General features: G+C 36.5%; 1 protein-coding gene across 7 annotated transcripts in view; it reads left to right on the forward strand.

The window, feature by feature from the left end:
• Nucleotides 1-27,246, forward strand: part of MTA3 (metastasis associated 1 family member 3) — a 141,787-nt gene that overhangs the window by 107,847 nt on the left and 6,694 nt on the right. For 5 of the 7 annotated variants that reach the window (XM_032989299.2, XM_032989297.2, XM_042789617.1 and 2 more), the window contains 2 exons: nt 4,802-4,833; nt 12,163-12,317. In XM_032989299.2, the coding sequence (XP_032845190.1) occupies nt 4,802-4,833; nt 12,163-12,317 (187 nt within the window). Of the gene's footprint in view, nt 1-4,801; nt 4,834-12,162; nt 12,318-17,162; nt 17,191-17,369; nt 17,421-27,246 lie in introns of those variants that run through there. The other 2 variants (XM_042789614.1, XM_042789615.1) reach the window with 2 other exon arrangements.

A 27,246-nucleotide genomic window follows, 5' to 3' on the forward strand; every position in this document is an offset into this window, starting at 1 on the left:
AGAGGGATCTGCCCCATTTCTGCTGCTGAATCAGTGTTTCTGTTTTTATATATGGGTAATGTGTAGGCATGAAATTGCGGTAACACTGGCTTTTCTAATTGGCAGAATATATCTGCTCTTAAAACAGTAAGAGCAACACTACAATTAAGTTAGCATTTAAAACACAATGCAGATAACCAGAACCTGATTCCTGGAATCACTGCTTTCCCCTAGTATTATTTTAAAGAATTAAAGTTTCAGAAAGAGAATCCTGTCTGTTGGATAACAGGATTAGCAGTGTATTACCTCATGAATTAAGTGTTCTGGATTTGAGATCTGGAGTTCATACTTAAAGTGCTTCTGTGTATGATTACTGTCAAGTAAGTTGATTATTTTATGTAAGCTATGATTGCAGAGCAATAGCTCTTAACAATTTTAGTACATAATGCAAGAGGGAAGGCACCTTCAGAAAGTGCTTAGGCAGTGTAACTGGAAAGATCCTGCATCTGGGGAAAATGCTTTGTCATAATTTTGTACATTTTTGTGCTTCTTGCTTTTCTTGTCTGCATATTGTTTCTCTAGTGTTTCAGATTTCTGTCTTGGGAGACTAAAGGTCTTCTCAAATTAAGTCAAACTCATTATGATTGTAAGATATGTATATAAGTATATATATTCTTTTTAAATAACACTTTTGAAGTAACATTGACTGTCACTTGTTTCATTGCTGCAAACTGGTAGGAAAAAAGCAATGACATTCGGTTACTGAAAATATTAATAATCCAAATAATGAAACCGTCTTCCTTGCTCAGCTTATTTCATAAGGTGATCCATCCTGCCTGAAAAGATTCTTTGTAGTCTTATGCACTATGATAAACAGTGTTACTAGGATTAAACACCTCTGCTATTGCCTGTCTGCCTTTATTTTCCATGCCTCTAAATGACATTATCCTGAAGCATATTTATTCTGAAAGGTTTAGAAAAATAGTACCTTTAACCCACTAGTATTGCTGATGACCCCATTAATATAAAATAGAAAGATGATTATCTGATAACTAAGTTTTCTATCAGCAAAACAGAGGAATGGCACATACAAACATAACACGAACAGCTGGAAAAGGACTGGAGTGTTATTAAAGATGTCATTTCCATCCTGGCTCAAATAACTCTTAAGGGGAAAAAAAAATAATATGTCACTGGGGAATAATACGTAAATTTGAAATAATTCTGTAGCTGACACCATCCCTTAGCAGTGAACTTTTTCTGATTTAGCCTGAAATGGTTTTACAGTGGGAAATTTTATAGTCTCTTACTGCCTGTGAACAGGGAGAAATACTTGATTGGTCAGTGTGGCTGGAAAAGTAACCTCTAATGTGACGAAATTTCTTTTTACATCTTACTCATTTCTATTTCAGTTTAAATAAATATGTCACAGAAAGAGAATAGGAGCATCTCAGGCAGTTTCAGGTGTTGGTACATCAATTTATTCACAATAATAAACTTGTAAGCATCCTGTCAGTACTGAAATTGCATTTACTGTAATTCACTCACATCACCAAAACCCCTTGCTAGTGATGTTGTGTGACCATTTCTGTTTAAAGTGAAGTCATCCACTTCACTAGCACTTTGTCGGCCTTAAGGAGAGAATCATTCTGTATCCTGGAGTTTCCTTTCTACTGAAGTAGTGCAAGAATTTTGTGAATTCAAGTGAAGAAGGCAAGAACTTTGCCTCGCACAAAATCATTTGCTATAAGAACTCATTTATAAACCAGGTGTCTGCTGGTGCCAGTTTCACTGAGATTCGAGCCTGATTATTTAAATTCCCTGCCACATTCTAAAACTTAGTAGATAAAACAGAAAATCCAGGGGTTTATTTTCTGTTCTGTTGAACACCAAGACATTAATGGTTTTTAAATAAGGTCTGTTGCCCTCAAGCTGCATTGGAGGTTGCATTTGTGTTCAGACCTTTTGTAAGACATGCCTTTTTGAGTGCTGCATGACTGCCTTTTCAATTGGAAGTAAGGACTTTCTTCCTTAGTTGCCTTAATTAAAAGCAAAGTTTTCCACACATAATCCTGCCAAATCAGGGTGTAATTATTTTCTGGAAGAAAGCAGTACCTCCTCAGTTCTAAAATCTGAATATTTAGGTATCAGGGTATGTAAGAGTTTAAATTGTGTAACAGCAGCACCTTAATGGTCTCTGCTAGATCCTAGAATCTTTTGACTATGTATACTTATTGAACAGTTATTTCCCTAGCTTTTTATTTATGGGTATACTCAGGTCTTTCTAAAAGATGTTTGGCAACTTAGATGACATTTCAGTATCTACAGCAATAAAAGTGAAGAAAAAGATATGCAAAAAGCAGAGAGTTTCTTATTGTATGATATAACACAGGGATATTACTCTACAAATACATCAGATCTTTCTTCACTTCTTTGCTCGGTTTGATTAATAGGTTATCAGTGTGATATCCTGGAATTAACAGCTCTTGGCATTGTGTTAAGAGTGTCTGTAAAGTATTCTTCAGAAATACTCTATTTCAGCTTCCAGGTACATTCAGCTCAGTTCCCTCTGGGGAGATATTCTCTCACTAGTTGTCTGTGGAACTGAGAGGGTGACTGAGCATTCTGGGACAACCATGGCTAAGCATATTTTTTATGGATTTGGCATATAAAGTTATGCCAAAACCATAGCACCACTGAGTGAGAGTGAGGAGTTTATTACTGCAGTATACTGAGTATACAAATTGCGGATTTTTGTTTGTTCACTTTGATCTTTTTGGGGGTGACTGGAAGTGCTGTGTAATGTATCTTCTCTATATTTCAAGAGAGAAGCAGCCCCATCCTTTTTGTTTAACCTGGTAATTCTGCTTAAGTTCAGGTTTCCTCAGGAAATGCAGTTTTGCTCTTGGAGATAGGTTGGTGGGTTTTTTACTGGGCAGTTGGGCTTATAAACAGGATGAGTCCTTGTCTCAAGAGTTATTCAGGTAGTTATATCTCCATGAATGCAGTTTCTGGGTTTTTCCAGAAACGTTCGGATCCTGAAATGTTACTTCACTGGGATGTCAAATAAGTAAATAAACTTGTAATAACAGAAATAACTTTGAAGATAAAATTTGAACAGATTCTAGAGTTCTTCACTTTACTGTGATCTTCTCTTACTTTATAAGAGTGCCAAATATATTCACATATCAGGAAAGTGTAGACTGTCATGGTATTTAATTCTTATACTACCAGTTTAAAACTTACCCAGAGGAATGGTGACCTAAATGTATTTTTATACATATGATAGGTTTTGTGTGAATAAATAGAGGAAGAGGGGGCTGGCAGAGGAGGTCACAAATAAAATATCAGTGGCTTCATGTAGGTTTTCACTTTACAGAACCTTTTTCAATGGGAAGTTATGGATAACTGTACTGATTTTTTTTTTTTAATTAGATTTGATTAGAGATGAAGACTTGTATGAAAGTAAATGTAAACTAGATACAGGAATTGCTGCTGAATATAGAATTGAAGTTTCAGAATAGTTTGAGATGTTTAAAATTGGTTTGTCTTTGTTTCTATCAGTGATTGAATTATACCTTCAGACTGGTTAAAATGACTCCTCAAAATGAAAGAAAAACACCAGTTTGAGAGTGTAATTGCCATTTTTTCAGAAAGAGATATGCAGCTGTTCTTTCTCATGTCCTTTTAATCTCTTTAATACTATTGTTAACAATAACAAAACCCCTAGAGAATTCTTTGTGTGATGCCAGTTGGGACCCCCGTAAGAGCTGCAGTTTGGAACTGGGTCAAGAATAACTAACCCATTGTAATTACTGTACATTTATCTCACTTGCAGAACTGAGACTCTGTTGACTCAATTCATGCAGAATTGGTATATTTTACCCAGAACTGCATGTAGTATTGATAAATGTCTCTTCCTTAAGAACTCTGTGTACTATAGCTGATAGTGTGTCTTACCCAATTTTTTAAGCAAGTCTATGTGATTGCTAGTAGCATCATCTTGCATCTTACAGATCAGCAGCAAATTTTCTTGCAGTATTTTTAACTGCTTAGGGGGATGTTTAGTTACTGAAGTTATATGGCTTTGAAAGAGAACACAGCTGTAATACGTTAACTGTAACATTTTAAAGCTGAAGAGGGTGAGATTTCTGTCCTTGGAAGGGAAAAAAAGGAATGTAATTTAATTTAATCAGCAGGGTGAAATCTAGGTTAGCTATCTGCCTAGTAGTGATTCCTTGGCAATTTTATATAAATATAACTGTGAGTTCAGTTGAGTGACTTTTGATTATAGTCTCCTGATATAGGAGAGAATAAGATTTCTGGATGTTACGCTTCTCTATATACTTTGTCAATTTCAAACTGAGAATCTATCTCAAAATTCTTAGAAGGATTGCCTAGTTCTATAAAACTTTTTCAAATGGGAATAGTAATGGAATTATGCTGATGATATTTGTTTTTTTTTTCTGCAGTGCTAATCCTCCATATTAAATGATGCCATATGTTAAAAGCAAAATGAAAAAAAAAAAAACACTTTTGAAACATGAATTATGAATTAGTTCCATTTTTATATTTTCTTGCAGAAGAGGATAAATCAAAGAGAATGAGTACAGTTAACAGCGTACTATAGTGTGCCGTATATTTTCAGGACCAGTGATGGTTCTCATGCTCATTTCATGAGATATCTTTTCAATGTCTGCATTTCTGATATGTTCATTGTAGCTGAACAGTAGCATCTTATCCTTCAGGGTGAACATCAAAAAATAGGGCTTTTATGGATAAAGCCAATACTCTAATGCGCTGTGCTTTTTTTGTTTTCCAGAATCATCCAGCCATACAACAAGAACAATAATGGTAAGTATTGAGGAGATTATGGGTATCAGTCTGTCTATAGATGCAATTTTTCCTTTGAAAATAAAGTGGATATGGTAGTATCCTAAGCCACTGGTGTGTTTTTTTATAAAGTCAAGTATTTCTGTAGAGATAAAATGAGTCTGTCTGCTACTGCATTTCATGGAAAATCTTGGAAGAAATGTGAGGTTGAATAGCTTAAGAAGTAGCAGTCTTAATAGGTGAAAAATTGAATTACAATTCTGTGTGTTATGTGTTTAAGTGATTTTTGATTATGTCAAATTAATGTTGATAAAATCTATGCATTCTATATGTATCACATGTGTCAGAGCACATTTAAAGTTCAGAACAGTAGCTGAGCAATTTCTTGCATGACATTCCTGTGAAGCTGGTTTCTGACTTTGCTTTGTGTTTGATAGTTTGGGTGCCAGATATAGAGAAATATTTAAACAGGCAGATACATCTTCAAAAACAAGATTAAAAAGTTTTATGTATAAAAATGTTACGGAATTAGTGTCTGTCTTGGGTTTTTATAGGGTTAGAAATTTTATCAGTCTCTTTCTGCTTCAAACTCCTAATAAAAGTTAGATAAGGACTGCACAGAAATCCACATAAAGGAAACCTTCTCTGGCTGGGAATGTTTCATGCCTATCCTGTAGATATTTGGAGGGAGGGATATCCATTTTCGGAAGACCACCAATTTTTGAGGCAAGTTTTCAAATTTTAGAATAAAACCCAACAAAACATGATGTGAGCTTGTTTGTTTTCATTCCTACAGTTTTCAGGATGCTCTTCAAGTTTATTGCCTTTTCTGTATGTACAGCATTCGTGGGACATGTAAATGCCCACACAGATACTTGATTCAACAGGGGAGAAAGGGTAAATTTAGTTAATTGCCTTTATCATCAATAGTGCAGTACAAATGGATAATAAATAGGCAAGGACTACAGTTCACAAAATTTCAAAATAGTAGAGGTATGTTTGGAGTAAGTGATTTTTTTTACTGGATGTGATGTAATCCTTTCTCATTAATTTGGTTTAAATAGACGTACTTCAAAATAAGATGCTTAGAGTTACTTAACTGTATTTCTCTGCTATAAAATATTGGAAGGGATTAACAATTTTATAAAAACTTCTTTTAAATCCTGCATTGATGTCAGGAAAAGAGTTAGAGGTTAATGCTGAAGCTGGTGAAAACTTCACATTTCTTTTACCTTTACTTTTTTCCCCTTCTTGATTTTACTCTGAAGATAACACATTTTGTCAGTCTCTCTTTTCCGTTAATGTATCAAAACAGCTTTAAAAACTGACCCAAAGAAATGGGGGTTTTGCCTATATAAATGTGTCCTCACACCAAAACATGGCCAAACTTTAAAGAGATAAGAGAAAGGTTTTTAAGTAACTTGAGTTCTTGAGGTTCCTGTGTTGTGAATCTCTCCAGACGTCTCTGCTGGCAACTCAGACCACTCAGACTAATGTTCTGCAGTCAGTGTGCAGTAATTGTCCATTACACTTAAATAAATAAAAGTACAATTTAAAATAAGTATTCTCTTTAGTGTGAAAAGGGTATAACAGTATGTCCACTCTTCTCTGCAATTAAATCATAAATGAATGTGTAATGGAAAATTTCTTACTCTCCAATGAGTAGGTAGAATATGTCAGTAAATCCAGAAAATATACCATTCCTCGAATTAGAAACACTATGAGATTATCTATTCAATACAGACATAGTAAAGCAATACTGCTGAGATCCATTTTTGAATGACTATTGCAATAAATAATTACTCTGAAATAAAATCCCCTTTTTCTGACTCATTATGGTTAATACTGTAACAAATAAAAAGTTAAAGCATGATCTTTAGTCAGTCAGAATGTGAGAGGTATAGCAGCAAATTGGTATACTGCCTCAGATGCTTTGATGCAAAAACGCTTCTGTCTTACCAGGGTAAAGTATTCAAACTCCTTTTAAACTGCATTTATAGGTGATGAAATAACATAAGGCAGGCATTAAATCTGGTCTTGTCTCTGAAGATTTAGATTTATGTTAAAATCAAAGCCAATGAGGAAAAGAATGTACTCTTCTAAGGAAAAAGAAGTGAAGTTTTTCTGAGAACAATGCAAGAATTCTTCTTTTGTATTTAAATACAATGACATCTCTCTATTTCTTGGTTCAGATTCTTGTTCATAAAAATAAAAAACTAGACAAAATTTTATGGATCTGTGTGAGGGGATGGGGAGGGAGGGGATATTCGATGTTTTAACTATAAAAAAAGGTTCCTCTTATTCTGTGGACATATGCGTAGGTTAGTCTTTCATTACTAATTTAGTGATTTATATAAATAAATACTTACTTCAAAATGCTATTTCTAAAGAGATAATTTATTCAGACCTTATGTAGATTTTGTGTAACTTCCATGAAATAGAGAGGCTATAAACATTATGTATTTTAACCCAGAAGTTTTGGAAAATCGGCTGTCATCTTTCTTTGTTTGTTTGTCTGGTTTGGTTTGATTCCACCTCCCCACCCCCCGCCTTGCACAGAAAGTGATTAACTTGGATTTTCAGCATTACATCTAGTCTAGGTGTTTTGTGAAAGGTTTGATAGAAAATCAGGAGGTTCAAAAGTAATACTTGGGTTGACTATTTGGTTAATTTCTTGTATATGATCTGTTGTTTGAAAAATCCTTTTTTAATAGCCTTTGGGTTTCTTAAATGAAATTCTAAACCCAAATGAATGTGTACCTGTATGCTAGTATCAACATTTGCAACTCCATGCTGTGTGGAGACTGTTTTGTAATTTTTGCATTAATCTCAAATCTCTATGAATAATTAAACTAAACCAGCCCTAAATGTTGGAGCTTGTTAGAGGTATAATGCTAATGCCTTTGCAAATAAGAACACTTCAGGTTTTGCAAAACAGAATCAATACCTGATTTAAACTTAACGTAATTCTACACTTGTTTTACACTACATCCTGTATAATTAGGGCAATGCAAAATATTTTCAACAAATTGATATGGTTTATTACCAATCATCTGAGTATGCCAGATTTCTTCTAGTGATTTTTTTTTTCTCCATGTAGTGAGCTTCTTTTGCTCTGCTTCACTTGATTTGATTTTTCATGTAAAGATGTGACAAAAATTTTAAAAATGCTAATTTAAGGAAATGGGAATTTTTCCTTTTTGAAAAGATGGGGAAAAATGTAAGAGATCATAAATTCAAGTCCACTTAGTAATTTATGGTAGTCCAGTTAAACATTCTTTCAGCCACAGCATAGACATTCACCATCAGTTTTTATACCTATAATGCCTGTTAGTGTTATGTATTTATTTCAAAGCAGGATGTCTTTTCAGAATCTTCAGTGGCTCTCAACAAATAAATGTTCAGCCACTTATATGCCAGTACAAATTGAGAAACATGTAGGCAGGAGCCTCGACTGTGATTTGGGATAGGAGTCCCATTTCTGAATTTGTACAATATTCCTCTCTTGACTTTCCAACATGTATCTTTATGTGTTTGTGCTTGAAATTGCTCTGAGAGCTAAAGAGGGTAAGAGATTTACCCTCCGTAATAAAGATGCTATATTAAATTGCCACTTTAATGTAAGGTGTTTGTGAAGTATCTTTGTAGGTGTCTTTGGAATAGTATCCAAACTGTTGGTCTGGTAGCTGCCACTACAGCACATACCACGTGTATAGTGATGCTCAATAGCCAATTCCTCCGTTTTCCAGACACAGCAAAGCCTTATGCTTAGTGCACCTTGTATTGAAAGACAGTTTTAAGTTAAGCAACTGACTGAATTAGTAACTCTGTGCTGCTGCTTCCAGAAGATTTGACAGAAACACATGTAGCGTCTTCATGAAAGGGACTATCGCATCCACTGAACACTGGAGGTGTCTCAGTTGCCCACTGGGAAATGAATGTTTGTGTTTGCAAATGGGAAATCCATGCCCCTGCCAGGTGAGTTTTGATGAGCAGCACTTAGAAATCAAGATGTGCACCAGCCTATGAGAGAAGTACCTGAGAATAGTGCCCCCAGAGAAGTGCTGTAGCAGGGGACAGGGGAAGCTGTGAAAGCATTATAACAAACAGTCTGCCCATAAACTCCTTGTTGAAGACCTTGAAAAGATTGCCCTTGGTCTCAGAGGTCTCTGAGGGTGTGTTCAGTCCACAGCATGGAGACGTCCCCTGATGGGCAAGTGAAGCTCTTCCCAGGGGTGACTCTGTGCTGAATTAAATATTTGTGTTCTTTATTGGATGTAACATTGCGCAAACCAGAGTTCCCTCCGCCTTGCGAGGTTTTTCTGTCAAGTGCACTCAAAGATTGATTTTGTCATGATGTTTCCTGGGCATGGAACAATTTTGTCCTAGAGGTGCAAGAGTTCTCAGTGAACGTACCTAGATTGCAGTGAGGAGGAACTTGGGAGAAAGAAGTCACTCATCACAGAGGAGGGTTTGTCCAGCATGCAGTTAGCAAACTCTGGGTAAAGCTCCTGCTGCTCAGGTGCTGCTCTGTGATCTGCCACTGGTATACAGGCTCTTCATACCAGTGTTTTGTTGGAAAATCACAGCACAGCTTACTAATGATGTACGCAGTCAAAATCAAAATGCCAGATGCTCATTGCACATGGAACTGCTATGATTAAATTATTGACACTTTTTGCATGCAGGGCTTTTGAATGAATAGGGCTTCTGTGGTAGTATAGATAGTATTCCTGAGGCTTTCGTAGCCTTTCAAGCCTAACTGTGTGCTAGAGGGGGAAAATTTAAAACCGTTGTAATAATACTAGAAAGGGCATTTAACAGGTACTTTGTATGAAAGTTCATTTTGCTCTTTGTGTCGATATTAGTGTGACAGTGGCATTGAATGCTCATCTTTATACACAGTGGTAAATATATTTTTTTGAGAGGAACTAATGAACTGATTTTCTACTCAAGAACTTCAATTGGTTTGATTAACTAGGAAGTAATGATAATGTGGTCCCTAGCAGAGTGGAGAACAATGATCTTATTTTCTCTTGTCCTTAAGCAAAATGTAATTAATGTCTTCAAATAGCTTGAAAGGACCAGGGGAGAAGGGAAATAAAAGAGAAAATTCTAACCAATATGATGCAACAGAAAAGAGATTATATTGTAACCCTTTCACCATTTTCTCTAATGTTATCTCTTGCCTGGAATAAGAGTTAGGGTCTAATAAAAGTAGACAAAACAAAACTTCAGAACTAGTAATGACATCTGTCTCTGCCAGGAGAAAATGTATTATGAAAAAACACATACTTTTTCCATCAGGCTTAACTGTTCTTCAGAATTTATGCCATAAGAAATACACTTTTTGTACCTTGTACATTTTCTGAACATTCTTTGCCTCTATGTGTTGTCTTGAGTAAAGGAAACATTCAGTGGTGTATTAGAAAGGAGACTGTGAAAAGATATAAATTATTATATTTGTAACTTAAACCCATTTCTGACTGGAGAAGCACAGCAAAAAATTGCAGATTGAACCCTTGAATGTTCCTCTGTAATGTACAGCACTGGCAATTGCCAGATAAAAATAATTAGTGTGAAAGCTGACGTATGGCTGTGTTTTCTATGCATGAATTCTAAATAACAGCTGAATTACTTCTAGTAGCATGTCCTTTAGTTCTTCCTCCCTACCAAGGGTAATACAAAAAAATATGTGAAAACCAAACTGCAGTCTAGACACTGATATCATACACTGAATGAAAAACTGGAAAAAAATAGGCAAATATTTAGAGAGACTGCAAAGATAGGTTTACAGCCCTATGAGCAACAACAGCCAAATTCACCATAAATCTTGTTTGTTTCTAAGACAAAGGAAAATAGTTTAGCTTTAAGCAAGAGTTACATGTGACTCGCTCAGATTTGATGTCTTGTTGCTCTTTTTATTGTTGTTTGATTTTGTTACATCAGATATAAGGAATCATAAAGGAGATGGTTCAGTTATTTGCGCTAAAATAATGAACACTAGAATTTTTCATTGAATGCATAAAGTTTGTCCTACTGGAGGGAGAAAATGATGCGGATGGGGGTGTGTTGAAAGTTGTGGCATAATGTGAATATAATGTATTGAATATGAATGTAAGAATTGTACAGAAGAAATGAGGCCCTTGTTGATTATTTTTGGTTGTTATATGTTTTTATGACGTGATTTAAGAGATCAGTTTTGTGTTTTGTTCTGCTAGACTTTGTGTATATGACCAGGCCCTTCCTTACTTGGTGACTGTGGAATTGGTTCCCTAATTAGGGTATACTTCCATGAATGTGCAGCATTATGCACATTGTAGGAATATTGCAAAAATTCTGTCAATAATGTGGGATATTGGTATTATTTCACCAAGAAAATAGTACCTCTTCCTAAGAAAACATGATGTTGAATCCATGTGAAAGTAATCAAACTTTCATCTTTGTATAATGTCTTCTATCATATCTGTTTTAGTCAAATAGTGTTATTAGTTAGTCCTACTGATAATCAATTATGTGGGAAACAAGATTGAAATTTCCAAGATTAATATGTTTGTAATGGGATATTCTTCCAAAATGTTACCTGTAGATGATATAGAAAACATTACTTTCACTCTCTCCTTTTCATATATCAGAAGGCAGCTTTTCTCATTAGATCTGACTACTTGCTCTCGTTGCACAATTATTCCAGGTAAAGATTTACTGGAAAATTAATTCATTGCTCTATGTTTAATGTTACCTGTATTAAAATGAATGCAGATGTACTGCAGTCAGCTCTCACATGTAATGACTGGTGAGTAAATCTAAGAACCATGGCACCAGCAAGGTGATATAAACCTTAGTTATCCTGCTTCCATTTAGGTTAGCAGCAGGACCAAACCTCTTGTCTTATTCAGTGACTTTTATTTAAAAATAAAGACAGGCAGAGTAAGGACCTATGAATTGAGAAGGATGGATTTTAAAAAATTAGATTAACATCATACTTGGATGAAAAATTATATCTCATTGGTTGGGATGCTGGGGTTCTGCTCAGAAAAATGTGAATTCTCTCCTAAAATCAAGGGGTTTCTGTTGCAGAACTGCTTAGTTCATGACATTGATTCATGCCTCGGTTTCTCTTTGTATAAAATGGCATTATTGATAATTAATTTAGTTTTTAAAGAGCTTTGAGACCTGTGGTTAAAACATGTCAGTGTGCACAGGGTGTTATCTGGCCCCAGGTACTAGTTGAGGAAGACTAGCTAGTTTTTGAGAAGAGTGCTGTGTCTAGGCTGCCCTTTACAGCAGAATTAGTGTACAGAATTATGCTTATTCCCAGGCAAATACCTTTCCCTTTTATTATGATTTCAGCACGCTGCTCCCCATGTTCATATGACTAATGGTAAGGCCTTGCAAGCCAGTGCAAGTGCCATTAAGACAAGCACCATTCCAGTGATCAAGAGACAGAGGCAAAATTGGCTTGATGCTTCAGATGATGGTTTCTTTATAGCTACAGAAGAGACCAGGTAAGAGAAATGAAATCTAAGCAGGGAACGAGGCTTCACTGCATACGTGTTATTGATCCACTATTTGAATAACTGTTTTTGACATTATTGTTTGAGGTTGCATTACAGTGAAGAGCAACGTTACATCAAAACCTGCACCCAGCTTTGCATCTCTTGCATGCTAATATTATCAGTATTTCACTAATAAGATTAATTCCATCAGGGCTACTTCTCTTTGGCAAAGATTAGAACTTTTATATTGTAACTATTTGTAGTTTATATACAGTGAAGTTTAAAGGACCTCTGATTATTTAACAAAATGTAAATGTATCCGCAGTGTAGGTTATACTGTAAAATTTTCAGAACTTGAAAAATATATAGCACACATTAGAGAATTATACAACAGATAGCATCTTTTCCAGACTAGACATTTATTTCCTTTAAAAGCAACCAAGGTGATCATCTTTTTCAATCTTTCATTTAAAAATTAATTGGTAAAATTTAATGAGCTTTTGCTTTTCCCAATAGAGCTTGATATCACAGAAGAGTCACTAGTTTTCTGGAGGCTTCTCTGTTTTTTTTCTTCCCCTGTTAAGATCTGGCCATTCCCTGATTTAATTCAGACTAAGACAAGAAGTTACAGTCAATTTTTGCAAGCTGTGGTTGCTGGGCCTGTTTTTTAAAAATCTTTAAAATCTTGCTTGAGCAAGGGGATTATTATGGCAAGTAACATCAGGCTGCTCCTCACTTCTGTGATTATTTCACAAGCCTAGAAAAGCTGGTAGTTGAACAAAAATGTAAATAATAAAATGAGGAAGAGAAAGAACAACTAACCAACAAAAATGTGCATATTTGGTCCCATTTATGGTAGATTCATCTAGGGAAGTCAAAATCCTAGTATGTGACAATTTGGTGGTTATTTCAAGATTAATTGAATATGGCACTTAATTTTTCTTTTGTACGAGGAATGTGACAATTCAGAGAGAGTGGTAGGAGGATGATGAGGTCTTAGCCTTCTGATATCTATCCTAGATTGATAGCATTCACTATTTTGAGTTGTTGGATGCAAAGAATTTAGTAGTATATACCCTCAGAGTGAGACAGGCAACCTTTCAAGGTTTTAGAATTTTGAAAATTTTTTTTCAGTTATTCTAGAGAATTGCTTGTCAAAGGATGAGTGCTACACTGACAGTGTTTGTCTCTCCCCAATGATCTCAGAGGTAGCCCAGACAAATGGCCTAGACTACGTGTTTAAACTCCAGCTGATCGAAGTATGCCGAGATGTGTCCTGCCTTTGCAAGTCACTGGTCCATGATAGCCCTGCTTGCTCCCATCCTAGAAAATCCCCCTCCCCACTCCCATGGCTGTGGCCACCGTGCCCAGGCCAGGCAGCAAGGAAAAACTTGCTCTGTCTCAGCCTCCACACCCACGGTGGTGGGTAAAGAAGGGGCTTAGTCCACAGGGCTCTGTGTCTGCTGCTCTTCTCCAAACCATTAAAAGTTTGAAGAGTAACGTTTGCAGTTTCCTGGTATGGGGAACACAGGGCAGTCAGACCTCACTGATACTCCCTCAAACAAGGAGGTGCCTGAAAGTGTCGTGCTGGTCACCGGCCGGAGCTGAAGCAGCACGGCAGGGAACGCTCGAGGGCCGGCGTGGGGGGAGCCCCCCAGTACAGCCCTTCCCCGTCTGAGAAAAGCCAACCCTGTAGGATCAGTGCCAGTACGTGTGTGTGCACCTCCCTTCTGTGATAGCAACACGAGGGGTATTACTGCCTAATACACACACTAATCTTCAAAACTACAACTAATGGGAGACAGCAACTTTTTATCCTTTGAAACTCCATTTCACATGAGATCTGTTCCTTCTCTCTCACAGGGCTTTTCCTTTTTTTTCCTTTCATTTTTTTCCTTTTTTTTCCTTTTTTTTTCCCTTTTTTTCCTTCTTTTCCTTCTTTTTTTTTTTTTTCTTTTCATTTTTTTCATTTTTTTTCCCTTTTTTTTTCCTTTTTTTTTTCCCTTTTTTTTTTTTTTTTTTTTCTTGTCCCCATCCCATCCTCACGGATTTCTTCCCTACCTCAGGTGTGATTTCTCCTTTCTAACTTTTTCCTTCGATCCTTTGATTCCCTCCACCTTTACTCTTAAGATTATTTAGAAGAGATGGTGTATCTTGTTCTCCTCTCAGCTCTCATTTGCCTCCAGCCTTTACAGCTTGAAGTGGAAAGCACTGCCTGGTTCTGCTGCTAGGAAGGCACTGATGCCCAAGATGACAATTAAATGCTCTGCTCTTTGGGGGAATAAGGAGGGAGTAGACACTAGTTCCTGCCAGACACAAGCCTGTCCTGTGATAGGAGTTCACATAGCTGAGCACAGCTGTGACAGAGTTGAATCCAATGTAATGGCAATGGGAAGAGATTTCTGAGAAGGAGATGCTTGTGAAAAAGAAGCACACAGTTTATCCAGTCCTGACACAAAGTGGAAAAAAAATAAAGCAGTTGTCAGTTTGCAGCCATTAGGTTTTTAAATATGTTCTGAACAGCTAATTACAGCAAAAGGAAAAATACTTTTCAGTATAATTACAGCCTGCAAAAGGGAAAATATTTTTCAGTGTGATGTTTTGTTTGCAACAGTCCATAACAATTTTAATTTCTCCATCCTAATTTTTTTTTTTTTTTTTTTTTTGTGCAGTGAAATAAGGTTTAAGATGCATATTTCTATATCAATCAGGGAGTCTAGAGGGGTAAATTTTCTCAGACATTGAGCTAAAAAAAATACACTACAACATTTGTTTGATACTATCTGAGAAAAAAAAGTAATAGTATTGCTGCTAAACTAAATGAGGTACCAGTCTATTTTTCATGCTAAGCAAGGAAAAGATGCACATGAGCATTCTAAATTTTATTATCCATCAGTAGATAAGGTGAATATATGTATTTAAGCCTATAATTCTGTTTTAGAAGATATTTTTTAAGAAATTACTATCATCCTTCCCCCCTCTGAGTTTAAGCCGCAATCATAATTCTGTAAAGTTAACTGTTGTGTATCTGTTTGCTCACAGATTTGAGATACTTGTAGCAATGGATGAGTAGGGAGCTAAATATTCAGAGCAGTGAAAATAATTGTGGAAATTTTATCTCATCTAAGCATTCCAAGGTAACCCTTGGAGTTACCCTAGAATTTTAGGGCAGTGCCCTTCACTTTTCACTCAGGCCACAGTTCAACAGTGCCTGCAGGCATGCTTAAAATTTAGTGTGATCTTATGTATCATTGAAGCAAAAAGGCTGAAGTTTACACCTGAAGTTCAACATATTTTAGGTGCTGATCTGCTCTTCAGAGTAGAACAGGAATACTTTATATCAGTTGTCATGTTCATCCTCATAGATTTCAGGGGTTTTTTGAAGTTATAGCTGTTCGAATGCAGTTTCCTCCCCCATTGTGTATTGGTATCTAAACGTCTGGGGAAAAATGCCAGCATAATTCCCATTTGTATTCCCCTCTCTCCAAGCCCAGAGGCCTCTACAAAGCTGGGCTGTGCATTAGCATAGTGCTGAGCCCCAGTGCATTACAGCCCCTGGCCAGTTTTGGGAAGGGACAGAGTGAGTTCACATCTGTCTACATATTAGTGCCATGAATGATTCACCAGTATGAATTCCTTGATTGATCTGTATCTATCTATATCTGTATCTGTAGATCCCCTTCCTGAGTACATATCGGCATGCTCAGTGAATTTTGCCAATAAATGTAGAGGTTCCCAGTTTTGCTATTTCATCTGTAGTGACAAGCTGCACGCTCCATTGAAAAACCTTCCTGAGGCCTGTGTGAGTCCAGCTCACGTGGGATCTTCACACCTCTGTTCAGTCACAGGCTCACAGCAGGGCTCAATCTAGGCAGAAAACCAGGTGACAGTTCAAGAACACTTACCTGGACATTACATCATAATTTTATGTTGACCTTCACTGGATTTAACATTTTTGTGTTTTTCTTTATTCTTATCCTTTTGAATGAAAAAAGAATTCTCATTCTCTACTGCAAAATAACTTGCTCAAGATTTTATTCTAAAGTTCAAATCTGTTTACACAATTCATTGAAAAATCACTCTTTAAAGAGCCTTATATTTAGCACTGCTCACCAAGGGAGTCTCCTTACTTCTTTTTAATATACTGAAATATTAGCTGCTAGGATTCTCCTATCACTAAGTGCATGATTTAGGATCAGCCAAAAGCCTCATAACTATAAAAGAATTTTATTCAGGACCTTGTACTAAATCACCTTCACTGTAAGGAAGCTTTTGGGGTTTTATTCCCCTTTTGTTGACTAGCTGTGATGTGGATTCTATTGCAGGCCCTGTTAGAGGTTAATGCAGGGAATGACTGTATTGTGTGAAATTAAATTCGTTATACTGAATCACCATTCTGGGAATTAATAATTGAAAAAAATAGGACAGTTCATATTATGGTCTTCAGAAGTTTAATAAAAATGTAATACATCAGCTTAATATCTGTTGAGATATAAGACATAATCATACTCTATGAATAAAATCAGCAATATAGCTGTGGATGTCAAGGGAAATGTATCTGTTGATTAAAACTCTTCTTACCAATTCTATGTATGCAGTGTGCATACAGTTCCTATACACATGCTCTGTAACAGAATGCACGTGCATGCTAATGATCATACTTGTATAGGGACAGCTAAAACACTGTGTGGAAAATGAATTTTTTTTTTCAGCATTTGCATTATAAGAAATGTGTGGAAATGTTTGGCTGAATGGGTTATAACAGCAGATTCCATATGCTTTCCCTTCATGGGCCAAAAAGCATATTTGCATATAGAACTGCAGTTGAATGACTCGATGCTTGTTTCCTTTCAGTGCTGAAGCAGTTAGAAACCTTCTCACGGTAAGTGCAACTCCATTGGGAATGAGTTAACTGCAACTGCTAAAATTAGAACATGATCTTCAGCTGTTACCAGCAGACATTGCTTCCTTTTTGCTGATAAAATGATTTGAGAGGCATCCCTGTGGCAGCATTATACAGGCAATTTTCACATTCTTCACTTCATGTTCTGTCTCCAAAAGGAAAAGCTTCCCTTGATTTGTAAAGGTACTACATAAGGATATCACAATTGCTGTGATAATTACCTGATATCACTCATTGTTATTTATGCATGTCTCATAGCACACACAAAAAGCTTAGAAACCGAAGTTGCATGTTGAGAAAGAAGAGAATGTGAGGCTGATAACCAACTTAAGCTAAATGCTGAGTCTTGCCTTGCCATCAGTGGTCTGGTTCTCTTGCAGAAGCAGGGGAGAGTTGTGCTAGTGCTCACAGCCCTTTGTGCTCCTGCATATGCGACCAGCACTCTCTGCATTGTAGCTTTATCAGTGTAAACTCTAACCTGTGCCTTTAAAAGCAAACTGAAAACTTGGGTGAACCAAACCCTGTATTAAGAGCTGTGAATGACCTGCCCTTGACCCTTCTCCCTCCCAGATGTGTTTTAATCAATGCTTAGACAAAGTCAGGCACGTGTTTGGGTTACCACTTGTAGCACGTTGCTGGGAGAAAAGGGAAAAGTGGGGGAGTATGTCTCCAGTGCCCAGGGTCTGACATGCAGAGCATAGGTGCAGGTCTAGATTAAAGGCAGAGTTCCAGTGCTAACGGCTCTGCTCCTTCTTCCTCTTCACATATGCAATTTCTATCACAGAAATGTTCATAGGTATGTTTATTCTTTCTTTTACAGTTGTCCCCAACTATGCAAAAAAATCTGTCTACCAAAAACCAGATTTTAAATATAAACTCAGCGATGACCTCTGCTTTTCATAAAGACAAGGCAGTTTGATTTGAATTGGGATCCTGGTTTTGAACTTCACCGTACATGGATCCAGGGCAAAATGCATTTTCATTTCTTACCTGCATGGCACTGTGGCCATTAGACCCTGACCCTGTAACTGACTGCATGAAGATGCCTGGCTGCACCCTTGGAGCATCAGCTGCAAGCTTGAGAATGTGATGCACCAGCTATTACCCTCTAACCAAAAAGTCAGCCTCTAAAGATGTGATTTTCTGGTTCCTTTACTTCTGCTGTTTTATATAGTTGTCATACATCTGGAAAAGCAGGGATTACAGAATATATCCCTTAGAATTATGTCTAATCCTTGCTGATAGGCTTGCAAATATCTTATTGATTGGCTGCTGCTGAGTACAGGTGAGCTGACAACCATATCCAGACACTGTGACAATACTGCATATTGGGAATTTGGGGAGGAACTGTCCTTGCTACAGTTTATGAGCAGTACTGCTTGGCTAGCTACTGTTCAAAGTTGTTATATGCTCAAGAGAGTGAGTAATAGTTTCTGTGAGTTGTTATGTTGACCTTATTTAGTGTGGACTATTCATGAATGCTGCACACTGTTCACACCTTATAAATAATAATTCTCTGAGCTCTAACTGATGAACTGTGATACAGAATCGCAACCAGTAGTATAGAAACTAGATCATAATCTCTTTCCATTTGTTTCTCATTGAGCAGCTTTCATGGGTCTACAGATACTTTCTTACACTATTTATCTAGTTTTTCCTCTGGCTCCTTTTACAGCACCTGCTAAGTCAAAGTAACAGTACTGTGATAATGCAAAAGTTTGTTTTTAAAAGCAGGATCATTCCATGAAGCTAAAACCAACCCATTTGAAGAATGTAATTAAAAACCAACCAACCAAACCAACAAATGGACTTCTAAAAGGAATAATAGATATATACATGGAAAACATGTATGTAATAAAACCCAAAGTTCAGTATAAGTTGTGCCATTAGTTAGAGCTGGAAGATTTGAAGAGCATATGGTATTAAGAGTTTTGCTTTATTAGTCTTCAGAACAAATGAAATACAACCATTCTGGGTTGGAGCTATGTATTGATCTTACAGTTTAAGATGAAGTTTCAGTAACATTGTAGTAAGCTAGTTGCCCTATTTAAAACTACGTAAGAAGGGAAAGATGTTGCAGCGGTTAGCATGCTTATGTAGTACTTGGGAAAATGTGATTCAGTTTCCTGCTCCCTCACAAACTTCCCATGAGATTTCAGACAGGTCTTTTATGTCCATATCTCCAAGCATTTAGGTGGCTAATTTCTTGTATCAAAATTAACAAGGTGCCTAAATACTTTGTTGATTTGGAGGCAATAGTTAATGTACCCTCTATTCTTCACCTGAAGATTCAGGTGAAGAGTACTTTATTCTTTCACAGGACTGTTGTACATGGAGCAGGTCAGAAGCCTTACAGGGGGTCTTTCTTGCACAGAAAAATTTTACCTTTATTGGTAAAAAATCTCACGGAAACGCCACCCACAAGAGTCCAGAAGCTGTTGACTGGAAGTAGGTGATTTGTTAGTTTCAGAGGTGTCTCTACTGATTAGCAGGTGAAAATTAATTAGCGCACAGCTTCAGTGATGACTGCAGGGAGACTGAGGCTGAGAACAGATGGTTGTAAATGACCTAGTTACTGCTGCCTGAAGAGTCACATCATTGGATATTGTAAAATGATCTTGTCTGATGCTACCCTGTTGTGAGCAGAAATTCAAATATACTGCCTCTCTATGGTGGCTTAGATACCAAAGTATATTTTGCAATTGCATCTTAGGTAGGAGCTTGAATGTGGTTAATTCACATGACTCAGCTAAAGAGCAGTGACACATTTAGAGGTGTTACTCCACCACTTGCAATCTTCTCTGGTCCCTTTGACAAAAGTAATTTCACATTCAGACAGTAGCTGCATAAGTAGCCAGAGTATTTTATATTTGGGAAGGGAAATATCATTTCTGAAATGAGACTTCTTGCAAAATTTTATTGTCTTGGGAAACTGGGGGGGGGAATAAATGAAACGTGGGGATAAGTGCATTTAGGATTGTCTTAAACACAAATGTTGATGGATAATCTCCTGTATAAGTACTTAATTTTACCATAAACATTATTCACTTCGTTAGCCCTTCCGGACCCAATTCAGCAAAGCTCCTAAATGCATTCCTGACTCCCAATGAGTGCAGTCCTTCAGCTAGAATACATCATGTAGTCAGTAAGACACCTGATATGTCAGATGTTAAATTGGGATGTCATGCAATTCTTTTAACTTGTTTTCTTACAGTTCTTGACAAATTTTGAATTTCCTGCAGTATGGTTGGCTATTTCAAAAGGTTTTCCTTCAGAAGCTGTCTTTTGTGTTTGTGCAGAGGATTTGATGTAGCTGAACCCAATCCTCTTTGCAGGATGTTTTAACTGAAGGTCTTAGGGCTTAGGTTTTTGTTAGCTTGCTGCTCAGCTTTTTCCTAACTCCACATCCCCAGTGGGAATGTGTCATCTTGTAGTATTTGGTCATCTTCTATTGTGGGAATTAAAACCAGTTTAGTTTTGGACAAGAAGAACTTTCTTTATAAAGAAGCATCTTTGTATGGGAAACCAATTTCTCTTTCAAAGCCTTAGAATACATACAAAATAAGAATAAAAATGCGAACTTATCAGACCACCATAGTCTTCTGCATATTTATGTATCAAAGAAAAAATAAAGACAAGATTAATTATACAATTGTTACCTATAGCAAGGTTTAGGACTAAAATTAGTCTACTCTCACCATTACTATGTATAAACCACAGAGGTTTATCACATTAAATCTTAGCTATTGATGCTTGTAATCCTCAAACACTGTACAATATCAGCCTTAAGAGATCTTTTTACAATTTCTGTGCCATGTGAGCAATAGTAACTAGTAGAAATCAGATGCAGGGTTAAGAATTATTTCATCTGAAGGCAGAGAAATACACAGCAATAATGTGCATGTAGGTATAGAAACTAGGTAAATCCTATGGTGAATACACTTTTGCTAAAGCTAAATAGCAAAAATGATAAAACTGTGGTATGCTCAAAAACATGTCAGTGATCCTCACAGTCTTAAAATTTACACAGAACTGCCCACTAACTTTCAGGTATAAGTTGTCATGTATTGGATTCTTGTATTTCAAATTACAGATAGAGGATTTAATTCTGAGCTGATCTATATTTCAGTGTATATATTTAAATATTTGTTCTTATTGTTTTCCTCTGATAGTTCTGTTGTGCTTTTTTTTCCTTTAACTCATTAAGATCTTTTAAATGCATGACCCTCTGGCATTAATGTAAGGCTCTGGAAAAACAAGTGTTAGTTGGTCTCTTTTTGTGGAAAAGCTTGCATAAGTAAGTACATAGGCATTTTAAATGTAAAATACCAAAGAGAACTTAATGACTGTGACTGTGAAAGCCTATCACAGAGATAACTATCAGTTCTGTGGCTGGCTCTTTTCCTTGTGCTATGGATAGAGGCTAAAACATTTACCTGACAAAATACAATAGAAGTGTTGTTCCAGTGGAAAAAGCACAGATTCCAACTTTAAAATTCACAGGTTGCTTCTTTTGCTTGATGTGAGACACAAACAAGTAATATAACCTCTGAGTAGCTCCACCTTTTTCTCTGTAAACTTGAATATTATTGATGTATACACACCCTTAAGGATGCTGTGCAGTTTTTAATTAAGCAATCCAGCAAGTACTATGAGATACTGACATGAAAAGTGCTGCCTGTAAGATTGGAGAGCAGGATGAGTGACAGAAAATGAACTTGAATAGACTTTTGGTAACATGAATATTAAAAAAACAAACAAACAAACAAACAAACAAAAAAAAACAAACAAAAACAAAAACTAGAAAAATCCAATCTTTGAAATGAAGCTGACTTTAGAAATTAGCATCAAATCATTCTGTGGCAAATCTTTCTTCTGTTGATGCCACAGTACAGATTTCTAATCCATATTCTGCATTGGAGCTTCTGTGCGTAGAGTAAGCACTGATTATGCAACAGATGGGTGGTGTGGAGCAGAGCCCCAGGGACTGTTTTGTGAGGGAACCTTTGCCCTCCAACTGTTTCTGGTAAGACTGATTAATTTTGATTTTCAGCCTCTGCTTAATAGCAAGTAGCCAGAATGCCAAGAAGCTCCTCCAAATATACACTATTGATATATATGGTATTCCAGGAAAAGTATATGCATAATTGATAAAGAGAAAAAATATTGTCAATTTTTTTGAGCTTCAAGTAATATTGTAAGCTCTAATACTGTAAACACAGTGTCCAGGCTAAAAACCTCAGATGAAACCTACCCTGAAGTAATCAAACAAGGTAGGGAAAGAAAGAAAGAAACAAAAATTATAATAAAAAGCCATACAAAATGTTTTGTGTTGAAACAGTTCCCCTAATAAATAAAATACAAAAGTAGTTAAGAGGGAGTGTTTAAAGTCAAAGTAGGAAACAGCAACAAAAGTAAATGATTTCCCCCCCCTTCCCCCCCCCCCTTCCCCCCCCCCCCCCCCCCCCCCATGGAGCATATAATAGAATGCTTTCTGTTATCTTGGACTTAAATAAACATATATTACACAATATTTTTAAAATTTTTCAACACAGTATTGTTATATGTTGAATAAACAATTTAATGTTGCTGGGGAAATGGCATTTAATGCTTGTAGCCCAAGGCCAGAAACAGAAGTATATTCTGAACATTTTTGTCATCTTAAAGTCTGGGATAATGCTGGCATTGTGAATTAATATCCAAGATATTTGGGGAATAGTTGAAAGCAACATTACTTTCCACTCTTATCCAGCTCTGACGCATCTTCTGTCCAATTTCTTGCCTGTCTCAGGAAAAAATATATGCTGTCATGTGGGTAATATTTTCATCTAACAGCAGGTGATGTTTAATCAATATACAGAGTGGCCATTCTTCTGAAGAATAACTAGATGATAATGAAAATTCCTATTGGTAGAGTAAAAAGTTATGCAGTGTAGGAACTCACCCACACCCTGCTGGTATAGTTAGGAAGAATAAAGGTGTTGCTTTGAGATCTTCTGGCATTTGTACCTGTGAACTGTAGAAGGCTTTCTGGCTCCTTGGATTCCCAGGGTACCTATGTGTTGGCAAATCTGCAGTGACCTTGTGTGTGCATTCATGGCGAGGACAGGCTAAGCTACTCTCTTTGTAGGGCATGAAGCCTACTCTGTTAACCTTTGAAGTAGATGGTAACTAAGGAGAGGCTAATGAATTTCAGAAAAGGTGCACAGCAGCTGTCTCGTAGCTCAGGTTACAAGTCTGTTGAAGCCTGAGCCATTGTTTTGTTTTAAAGAGTATAAATAATTTACTTTTTACCCATTTACCAAACTCACAGATGAACTGGGAGGATAATTCCATTGCTGCTTGTTAAGATTTAGATTTAGTCATCATGGGATGACTGCTGTATGACAGCATCTCTTTATAATGTTTCTTAGGGGTTAAAAGCTTTTCGCAGTTCCAGTACTCAACTGAAAAATGCTGAGAATAAGACTGCACTTCTTTAATTCCTTCTCTCCTAGCATCCTAAACCACTTTAAAATATTAATGAAATTTGCCATTTTCAGGGGAAATGAAAGCATGGAAAGATCTCTTGAATGAGGTGATTTTTCCAAAAGCCATGCCAGTTGTTTGCAGTAAACCTGCATATAAATCATTTCAATCATGGGTAAGGGCACTCTAAAAATGCCCAGAAGGAGATAGTTTCTTCTCTGAGGAGATTTTGGTCTGAGTACATTTTAAATCAGCAGCAGATAGAAAGACACAGAGAGGTAGCTTGTGCCATGCAACAGGTCAGGCATGACACAGTCATAGAAATCTGCGTTTTAAGCTCTTAACCTGGATTTTTCCTCCCAGAAAAGAAAACACTTAAACCCCATTATTTATTGCTTTATACATATATATATATATATATATATATATATAAAAATAGTAGCTATAAGCTGTTGCTCTGAAACAGAAAACATCAGAGAAGCCCTCAAGGTGGTGCAATGCTTGAAAATTCTATATTAAGTTGTTTAGGAAGATCTGACACCATAATTTGTAACCGGTGTGTCAGTAAAATATTGTTCATAGAGAACAGTTTTTCACTGTAAATATCAATACCAAATTAGAAGATAAACACTAGCAAAGGAAAACATTTCCTTGCTAGGAGGAGAAATATAAGACAAGCTCTTAAAACATTTAAAATGATGTTGACATGTCTACAGCAGCACCTTTTTAATCTTATAAAGGTTGTACCACTCTGTCATCTGTATGAGTTTTATAATGCAACTGAGTGGCTTATGGTAACTGCCTTCCGGTAGCCCAATGCTTATTAAAAAACTTCTGATTTGGTTTATAAATGAATGTTCCACAAAGGAGCTTATTTTTAAAAGGCATATCAGTGTCAGCCCACTTCTGCCTTCCAAATATATTTCTCTTAGTTTCTGTCATTTTGAGGTTAGGCTAAAACTTTAATGGAATATGGGTAAGCTTTAACCTCAAAGTGCTGAGGGAAAAAAACCTAAAAGATGTCTAAACCAGAAAGCCGAACAGGCAGTTAAATAAAACACTTAAATGTAGGAAGTGCTGTGAATCAATCAGTCTCTCTGTAACCCATCAAGTTTCTGAGGATCTATGCCTACAGCTTCATCCCAGTTAAATTCTCTCTGAGCAGACAGCACTGCACACATTTTGGCCTTCTGCTTTGTTTAAAAGACTGTTGAAATTAATAGAAAGCCTGTCAGCCTCCTATGATAGTGCCCCCTCTTGTAATTTAATCCACTGAATATTTATAGTGTACCTCTGGATATAAGAAACCCTCAGAGAAATAAGTGATAATTGGGTCTAATAACCCCCAAGGAACGATGGTTATTTTTTAAACAGATGTTTTTGCTAACTGGCCTTGAGCTTGCACTGAAAATTTATATCGCACAAAATTTACATTGCTCTGGAGCAGCAACAACCTCAGGAATCTTTGTCTAGAAGACTTTTTTTTTTTTTTTAAGTTTGTTTTTTCTCTCTGAAAGTCTCGATGGTTAGACTGATTGCGAGTTTCTCATAAAATGGGTGCCAGAATGCCAAATCCTGTCTTGCATTCTGTTAATGTCTGCAACTCCACCTGCTTCCAGGTTTGGCAGTATTTTGAGCACCTGGCACATTTAAGTTGCTGTTTACAATTGGCAAGTTATACCAGAATACGTCACCCCAATCTAGAGATTAGGTGGAATTTCAGCTATGATGGACAGGGAGACAGTTCTCTTACTCCTGCTGCTGATCTGTGCATATTCCTTGTGCTATCAGCAACAACTGGGTAGTAATGTATTTCCACAGCACTAGGTCTTTGTATATAAGGATGTTGTTCAAGCGGTCTAAGAAAGACTCAGGCAAAATTATCAAACTAATTTAGGTAGAGCATGAAACATAATACTGTGCCCTTCAGTTTAAAACTATGTAGCGAGGTTTGTATTAGGTCCTTAATATATTTTTAGTGGAAACAGAGCATCAAAAGCACTTCTGGACCTTGGTGTTTAAGAAGGGTTATGGACATTTCAAAAGTGTGTGTGTGCTGGAGGTGATTCCCCTTCATAGAAATATGTTTGTTTCTTTCAAAATAAGGTTTATCATCTGCTAAAATGTCAGCAGGCATTTACATGCAATTAATTTATCTCACAGTAAAAATTTCTGTCATAACTTGAATTTATTTGGTATTACTTCTTAAGTACTGTTGGTATATCTGAATAGACCACAGTCACTCTAGTCATCACAACTCTGAGTCTAATGCAGAGGAGGCAAGACTGATGCACAACAGTTTATATATAGAAGCAGTAACAGGCAGATACGCCTGATATCAACAGAGCTAAAGCAAGTAATGCCTTCAACTCCTATTAAAAAAGTCTTGAAAAACACATTCTCGACTAACATCAACTTGAAGGTCACCTTTCTCTATTTTATTCAAGTTTAAAAAATGCTGCTGTTATAATGTGTGGTATAATTAGAGCAGGGAACTTTGAGTCAGCTTTTACAAATGATAAATTTTGTTACCAGCTATCTTATCCCTGAGGAATCTGGACATAACAGATTATATAGGATTGTGCTTAACTTCACCAGATGGCTAGTGACATCGAATTCACTTAGATCCTGAGAAAGGGTTGGTTCATTGAGATGGTTTATTTGATTAAATTTAAACATGGGATGAATACCTATACAGCCTAACTATTATTTCTACCCAGTAGGTTTCAGTCTGGGTATGAAACTTTCGAAGAAAAGGTAGGTCTTAATAGTGTGTGGTGCTTATGTACGTTTCCATATTTCCCTGCGTAGGTGCCAGGGGTCCTGTGCACCTTTATCTGCAGTTACTAACTGAAGTATCATGCAGACATAAAGAATTTGTCTTATTCCTATATTAGTAGCAGGACGTCCCATTTGACATAAAAATTAGCACAGTGGGTTTTATATACCAATCATCTGTTAAAAGTTTGATTCATTCTCATACCTTTGGTCTCAGGAGGGATAGAAGGCTTTAAAATACTTTTTAATTCATATTTCAAATGAAGTATGTAACACCTCATACTTCAAGCACTAGTACAAAAGTCAAAGGAAGAAGCAGGGGAAAATAGCAATTACTCTTTCATAACAACTGCAAAGGATGTTATCAACGGTACAGATATTAAAGCCATTTATTTGCCATCACCAAATAAAAGCTTTATGTAATTAAAACATGTGGCTGGTATTAACTGAAAAAGGGACAGGAAATTGAACATTAAAGGTGACTCTGCCCTTAATTCACCATATCACTAGGAGAAGGAGGAGAAGTGCTGGAGTGAAAGGGCGATGACAACCTTATCTTTGAATTTCCTGCCTTTCATCAGCTACTATTACAACTTGCATGTTTAAGTGTTAAAAAAACCTCTAAAGCATTATCAAACCTGATCAGTGCCTCTCAAAAAGCTTGACTGTATTTAGATGCTAAATTCTAAAGTATAAAGAATCAGTTCCCTCCACCCTTTATATTTTTTTGCAATAAAAAGAAGAGTTTTGGCCTTTAGTGAAATGGTTGTTTAAATATTACGTTTAATG

Source organism: Tyto alba, unplaced genomic scaffold, assembly GCF_018691265.1.
Source record: "Tyto alba isolate M040663 unplaced genomic scaffold, T.alba_DEE_v4.0 Super-Scaffold_16, whole genome shotgun sequence".
Taxonomy (NCBI): Eukaryota; Metazoa; Chordata; class Aves; order Strigiformes; family Tytonidae; genus Tyto; species Tyto alba.